This window comes from Fusarium proliferatum (genome assembly GCF_900067095.1).
Source record: "Fusarium proliferatum ET1 genome assembly, contig: FPRO_scaffold001, whole genome shotgun sequence".
NCBI classification, from domain to species: Eukaryota; Fungi; Ascomycota; class Sordariomycetes; order Hypocreales; family Nectriaceae; genus Fusarium; species Fusarium proliferatum.
The window spans coordinates 1,706,038-1,713,341 of NW_022194790.1; the positions used below are offsets into that span (position 1 = coordinate 1,706,038).

The window sequence follows — 7,304 nt, forward strand, 5'->3', positions numbered from 1 at the left end:
ACACCATTGCATCCTTTGATAGGATCTTGTTTCCCCTCCAAGTTGTTCACTTTGAGTCAACGATACAGACACGATGGCTTCTCTTCGATCTATCACGCTCACCAATCGCTGTATGTATTCTACCATCTACACGGCCTCATTCCTCTTGGAATCAAGTTAACATTCTCTAGCTCCAAGGCAACCGATCAAGAACCTCCCACAGTCGATTGAGGTCGACCCTGATACCACTGTTGAAGGACTCAAGGTCCTCATTGCAAAGGAAACCAAGCTTGGAGACTTCAATCGCATCGGAATCTATGATCCTACCACGAAAAAGACTCTCAAGAACCGCAAGGCTCGTCTCGTCGATGAGCCCGCCGTAGTTTCCACTGGCGAGGTTCTCGTAAAAGACATGGGTGCGTCGAAACTGGTCAAAGACCTTGAGTGAGCATGTTCTAACTCTTGTCACAGGATATCAAATCGCTTGGAGAACCGTCTTCGTCGTCGAGTATTTTGGACCCATCATCTTCCACGCCCTCGCTGTCGCTGCTCGCCCCTACATCTACCGCAATGGAGACGGCGACATGTCTCGAACCCAATGGATCACCTTTGCTATGATCATGCTACACTTCTTCAAGCGCGAGTATGAGACGCTCTTTGTCCACAAGTTTTCTGCCAACACAATGCCCTGGAAGAACATTTTCAAGAACAGCTTCTTCTACTGGGCTGTCTCTGGTGTTCTCTGCGCCTACGCCATCTACCACCCCAACTCCCTTGCAGCCAAGGCCGACGTTCCTGCCATTGATGCCGTTGGCGTTGCTCTTTATTGTTTTGGCGAGTTTATGAATGCCCTCGTTCACCAATATCTTTCGAGTCTGCGTTCTACTGGTGGCACTGAGCGCAAGATTCCCGTTGGTTATGGTTTCGGCATTGTCACTTGCCCAAACTATTTGTATGAGGTGCTTGCCTGGGTCGGAGTCATCCTTGTCAGCCGTGACTGGACCGTCGCTTTCTTTATCTCTATTGGTGCTGCACAGATGATTAGCTGGGCCAAGGGTAAGGAGCGCGCCTATCGCAAAGAGTTCGGTGACAAGTACAAGAAGAAGAGATACGTCATCTTCCCCGGTCTTATCTGAGAAGGAATGCATTTGCAAACAGCTATTTCAGCAGGCACAGATCAGGAGACGCATCAATATGGAGGCCATCATGGGCTACACTGTAGGCAGGTAATAAAAGACGGTTTGGATCGGAGTAGACCTGGTGGATATTCAGTATTAGACTATCATGCTATAGTAATGTTCAATAACGAATGGTTCTCATAAAATTATATACCGTGGATGCCAGTTCCCTAGTCCTATAATATATTCAGAATGGCCGTGTTCCATCACGCGCTCGGTGATCTTTCGTCTCATCGTGAGATCGTTGACATAGAAGCCGTATCTGATCCCTTAGCCCCCCTACCAACGCTGGAGTCTGCCTCTGTCAAGCTCCTACTAGCATCGGAAAACGTGCCCGGCGCATGGCTCTCCGTATCGATATCCATCTCAACATCGAGCGTTTTGCGCCCTTCGACACCCTTGCCCCTCTCTTCTCCGTCAAGCTTCATGGCCCGCTGGTCCCCGTCCTCGTCCTCGTCCTCATCACCACCGTCACTCTCACTCCCAGTATAGCTTCCACATTCGCTGCAGCTACAGCTGCGATCGGAATTCGCGAGTCTGACAGTCTCCTCCAGGACGAGAAAGTCGCGCTCCAGCACCTCCGCCCAGTTCTGCACGTTGCCGAGCTCCTTTAGCCTCCGCGCCGCAGCGTCTGCCTCCCGCGCAAGCTTAACGTTTTCGCGACGCAGTCCTTCAGTCGCACGTTGCACATCCTGCGCCTGCTTGCTCAGCGCCGCAGCGTTGGAATGCAACGTAGATGCGCGCCATTGCAGCTCAGAGTCCATCATGTTCTCCAGGGTTGCGACCACAGCGCGACGTGCTTCCGCTACGTGGCGCTGTGTCTCGGCCGACGGGAGCGTGGACTGTAGTTGCGGAGGCGGCGGCGAAGTCTGCTGCGCTGCGGAAGGGATTTGTGCGTGAGCATGGGCATGGGCAACTGAGGGAGATGCGATCGTGGGAGGAGGAGACGTCGGCGGGCGAGGAGATAATGAGGATGAGGAAGATGCCGAAGAGCCTGTGGCCGCAGCTGAAGTGCTGGACTGATGATGAGTAGTCGAGGAAGCAGCTGCTGTTGACATGGTACGCTAGATGCCAGTGGAATATTGATGCACTTTACAGTAATTGGTTTAAAGATGAGATAAGAGATGTAGCTTCGCCGTTTCACGTTGCCCATACTTACACTGCATGTTGGTGGGGTCGAGGTACATAGTAGGTAGTTACACTTGGTCTCGTCGCGGCTGACGGCCAAGATCATGGGATCTGACTTTCAGGGTGTGACACCAGGATAGCTTAGGTAGACTACTCTTTAAGAACGCGAGGCGAACTTGCAAGGTATCTCTTTGGTTGCAACAGTTAAGCGAGCATTTATAAAAACCAGACAGTCCCTCATACATTTTGAGTAGGTAACCAGCCGTGACTGTTGGATCATACTGGAGTTTTATTATCTCTGAGATGAATACCAGAAGCATTAGATTCGTTATGTGCCAACGTCAGTGTATAATGTAACATCTCTCTGCTTTGACCCATATCCTTTTCGGTCCCTGATATGTAGTACCTCGGCAACATTTACAGGTATTTATCTTCGGAGACCTTCTGTTGGTCATCATGGCGGGCATCTCTTCCCAACTTTTACACCTCCCAAAAAGACAATGCTTAACATTTATGCCCACACACAAGCTGCGAACCCTCTCAACGTGATGACATTAAATGCAAATATAATTCGACCGGCCTGATTTTGGGCAAATAAATGCAACTGCAACCCCAAACGCCAAGGCTATGCGGTAAAGGAATGGCTTCCGGCGAACTTTTCCCTCAATACGCCAGTTCAAAAAGCCTCAATAAGTTCTAGATGTAACCAAATGACCCCCTTTTGCCTTATGCAAACAACAGCAACGGCTGCACCGAACAACAAGTATTGACTTCGAGATCCAAGCAAGGACTCGACACTATAATCTAAAAGGCAACTTTGCCTCCGTTCAAGCGGAGTGGCACTGGTCCAAGTGGCCCATGAGAAGGAAGTATTCCCTCGTCTGAGGACATAGAAGATAGGGAAGACAGTGAGCTGAATCCCATGTGACCCTTTCCAAACCCTCCATTACGCCCCATAGAGATGCCAGGGTTGGCCATGAGAGCGTCGGCGCGGTCAAAGACATTCCCGTGGAATGCCGCTGCGAATGAACCACTTTGCGGCGTCGTGGGAACTGTCGCCTGCATGGCGGGTCCCAAAGCAGCACTCTGCGGAGTGATCGGGACCTGAGTTGGTGACATACCGCGAGGGGGGTAGTGCATCTGCCCGTTTGGCGTACCTGAGGGGTGGTTGAAAAGATAGTGCCAAGGGGACTTGGAGATGATGTTGCTGGTTTCCTTAATACTCTGCTGAATCGGTCGCAATCGTGCCCTTGTATCGGGAGGCAGTGGGACACTGTTGGGTCCATATTTGATCTGATAGATCATATCCGCCCAAGAGTGACTGAAGTTGTTACAGAGACTCCAAAAGCTCGCTTGTGTTCTAACTCCAGGCTCCTTGAGTTTGATAAGTGACAGTCTGTTCTTGAGAATCTCCGTCTGTTGAATAACATGTCCGCACATGGTTATCAAGGCTTTCCAGTGCTGAATCACACTTTCTGGGGTCCTCTGATACATGGCGTTCCTCAAGCCACCTGTCAGTTGGGCTTGGAAACTGGGAAGTGTCCCCATAACGAGATCAGTCGACCTTTGCAAGGATAGGAATATTTTCTCAAACTGCCGATCTTCTTCTGTGAACTCGGAAGAAATCCCGCGGCTGCCGATCGAGGAGAAAGATTCTCCTGACCGCGGTGTGGCCGATGCAATGGTGGCGGTTCGACCATTGCCATTGAGGTAAGCCGCAGAAAGGGGTGCAGGCACAGGCACATCTGTAGCAACACGCAAATTGATCGGATGGTGTACCAGAGTGCCGTTGCGGTTGCGAGCTCCTGTTGGCCTACCAACAGTGGGAGTAACGGAAGGTTCGCGTGCATGCGCCCTGAGAGTACGCTCACCCATCTGGTCTCCCTTGGAGGCTGCTTGCCGACGCCCATCCTCTGCGCTAACAGACGACAGCGTCACACGCAGTTCCATGATACTATTGTAGAGCAACATCAAGAGTGTTCGAATATATCGAGCATCTCCGTTGTTCACGAAAGTATCGATGTTATCGGCTAAAAGTGTACAAACGTGGCCATATGCACTAACCAGAGTTTGACAGGCTCGATGGACGTTTTCGTTCTCTCTTTGGGAGCGGTCGTCGAGGTCGACCAAGGCGTTCTCGTGTTTCTGGATTTCCTGCTCCAATTCCTCAACATGGGAGTTGGTGTTGTAGAACACGATCTCAAGGCTAGAGCGCTTAGCAGACCCATCACTCGTCAAGCTCATGAGCATCTGGATCATAGGATGGATCTGAAAGACCGAGTAGAGGATGCCCTTAGCAGCTTCAATGACTGGATCATAGACTTTTGATTCTCGCCTCCGTTCAGGGAGGACAGAAAGACGTCTCACGTAGATGGGACGTGCCAAGTATGGTTCCGTTGGTGTCGCAGGGCTCTTTGTCGTTGCTTGGTTACCTTGCATGGCAGACCCATGACTCAGACCACGATAATGACTGAATCGGTTGTTCACTTGCATCTCATCGAGTGTACCAAGGTCAGAGGGTTTTCTCGAGACAATTCCCATGCGCCTGTTGCGGCTCTCTGACCGTTCCGCCCTCAAAAGGCTTTCTGAGTTGCTACGAACACGTTCATTGACATTGCCAATCGTCAATGGCATGACACCGGGTCGCCGAAAAGCGCTGTTTTGTTGGGAAAGTCCACGATAGTGTGATCTCGATGGTATCGGAGGCGCCCGTGATCCGAGATTGGGAGAGCGAATATCAGGCAAATCGGCACCACTCACTTTGACAGGAAATCTCCCACTTGCAACCCTTTTCAATGGGAAGCGAGGGGTTTCCGCGCCCTCGCTAGATTCGTCGCCTGTATTATCAGATTCAGATCGCCCGTTGACAGCATGCTGCTTAAGAAAGCGCTTGATTTGTAGCGTTACCGCCACCTCCGTAACTTCGTTGTCTTTCTGAATACCCTCATGCGGGGGACTTGCGGCTTGCACTTGTATTGCATCACGCGGAGGAAAGTTGATGGGATTGCCCTCAAACTTGATCACTTGCAAGGACCCCATATCGGCAATACATAGTGGCAACTCCCGTATTTGGTTCTTTGGAATAGACAAAACTTTCAATGACGAGAGTCTCACAATATCTGTAGGAAGACTTCGAAGTTGGTTTCGGCCAAGGTCAAGGATCTCCAATGATTTCAAATCGCACAACTAGCCAGGCTGTTAGGAAACATTTCGACGCTAAGGGGGAGACATACAGGCATAGGAAACTCCTTGATCTGATTGCCCCGGATGTTGAGATATCGCAATGATGTGCATTCAGAAAAGCGAGCCGGCAATGTTGTCAATTGGTTATGAGACAGTGCTAGTCTGGAGACCGTATAGGTATCAGTATCCGACCGCGTTGCTGAAGATGATCCCATAGGAACGGACCGCTCCAGATCACCCTTGACAATATCCACAACTTCATCTGGTAGTTTTTGGATCCCTTTGCGACTGAGGTCAATTGTGACACCGGTTCTGAGCCCGGTGCTGACGGCACCTGCCTCGGCGGCTTGGCTCTCGCTTTCGATGGCATTTTGCATTGCCTCACGCGCGAGACTAATAACCTGAGCTGCCGACATGCCCGCGGCAGAAAGAGAGGAACTGGAGGGAACGCTTCGCAGGGTAGGAATAGGAGGAGGTGGTGGCGGTCCGTTAGACGTGGCTGCTGAGTTTGGGACTGGACGACGTCCAGATATGTGGTTTTCGGGTAAGCTTCTTGGGACTGAAGCCTGCGATGCAGAACCGACGGACGGGCCGGCGAGTCGATCTGGCCGTTCCATGGCGGACGGTCAATATGAGGAATGCGCGGCTCAAGTAAGAAACGTGGGGAGGCGCGCTGGTGGAGAAATCGATCGAGGGGGGGAACCGTTGGAATTTTATGACGATATGTCGAGGCTTGAAGGATGAATGATTTCAGAAGACTTCTGTTGCCGTATCTGCGTTTATCTTTTGATCGAAGCTTGGGCGCAAACCGAGGCCAGTCTGTCTCAGTGAGAGTCAAGCTTGCGATCGGTATCTCTAGCGTTTAGGCCAATCAAGGCAGTATTGACGACGAGATCGATAAGGTCATGTTTATATATTCGATCGGAGCCAAAATGGCAGCGCGCTGCAGGTTTGGGGCCTGTTTGAATCGAGATAATAAGTGTTGGAATTGAAGTCGAGTGCACTACGTTGTCGAGACTCAAATGATGAATTGCCGATGGCAGCGAGCGAGAACCCGTTGGATGGAGATCCTCCAAAGACAAGACTTGGAGAGAAGGGTTGAAGAAGAGGAATGCTGCGGGAAGGGCCGTAATGAGCTGATGCAGACTCGGGAGGCGATGAGGTCGGGCTGAGATTCCGTCTTTGGTAAGTAAGTTTTGCAACACCATGGCAGGAGGATGGAAGGCAAGGCAAGGCAAAGCAAAGCAAAGCAAAGCAGGGGAAGGGTGGTGAAAATACCTAGTAACCGGGATGACCCCCGTTGTATCTCCCCTAGCCCTTGGCAGTTTGAATGTGGACTGGTTCTGGATATCAAAAACTCAAAACAGAGTCAAACAAACTGAAGGTCAAAAGTGGAAGAGAGCTTGATAAGTCGAGGGTGCTCAGGCACATGCTGCAGCCGATGTAATGGGGGTCCCCGCTGTAACTTTGATAGGTACCGATTAAGATACTTTAGGTAGTAGGTACTGAATGCCTGTCTGTCCCTTCTTAAACGTGCCACTCAAATACAGTAGTAGATTGAAAGGCCAAGTACCTTTGTCGATGTTGGCTAAGGACACAGAAATATAGTTGTCTGCTCTGGCTGCTGATACATATTAATTAATAGGTAAGTTACAGTTCAATTGTGTACGGAGTATGTTCTCGGGAGTACCAGCTTCTCCCAGTCGCCCCTGGCAGTCCCTCGTCTCATGCTTGAATAGGGGATAGCGCATCAGATAGGGGTAATAACCCATGAAAGTGTTTTGGTCAGCACTTCACGGGGCGGTTCAATCGTGGGGCTCCAGCGCCAACGGACAG

The 7,304-nt window shown here is 50.8% G+C and overlaps 3 protein-coding genes across 3 annotated transcripts; 1 reads left to right on the plus strand and 2 right to left on the minus strand.

The window, feature by feature from the left end:
- Positions 1-73: 73 nt before the first annotated feature.
- Positions 74-1,115, plus strand: FPRO_01524 (related to TSC13-required for elongation of VLCFA moiety of sphingolipids; the record flags this gene model as incomplete). The annotated part of the gene is made up of 3 exons (XM_031230517.1): positions 74-110; positions 171-395; positions 451-1,115. The coding sequence occupies 3 exons, from the start codon at positions 74-76 to the stop codon at positions 1,113-1,115; spliced, it is 927 nt and encodes a 308-aa protein (XP_031074949.1).
- Positions 1,116-1,387: 272 nt separating this feature from the next.
- FPRO_01523 (uncharacterized protein) lies at positions 1,388-2,215 on the minus strand (the record flags this gene model as incomplete). Its single annotated transcript, XM_031230528.1, has 1 exon — positions 1,388-2,215. The coding sequence occupies one exon, from the start codon at positions 2,213-2,215 to the stop codon at positions 1,388-1,390; it is 828 nt and encodes a 275-aa protein (XP_031074950.1).
- An 874-nt stretch (positions 2,216-3,089) lies between these two features.
- Positions 3,090-6,085, minus strand: FPRO_01522 (related to adenylate cyclases; the record flags this gene model as incomplete). Its single annotated transcript, XM_031230539.1, has 2 exons — positions 3,090-5,471; positions 5,519-6,085. 2 exons carry the CDS (start codon positions 6,083-6,085, stop codon positions 3,090-3,092), a joined length of 2,949 nt encoding a protein of 982 aa, XP_031074951.1.
- Positions 6,086-7,304: the final 1,219 nt, after the last annotated feature.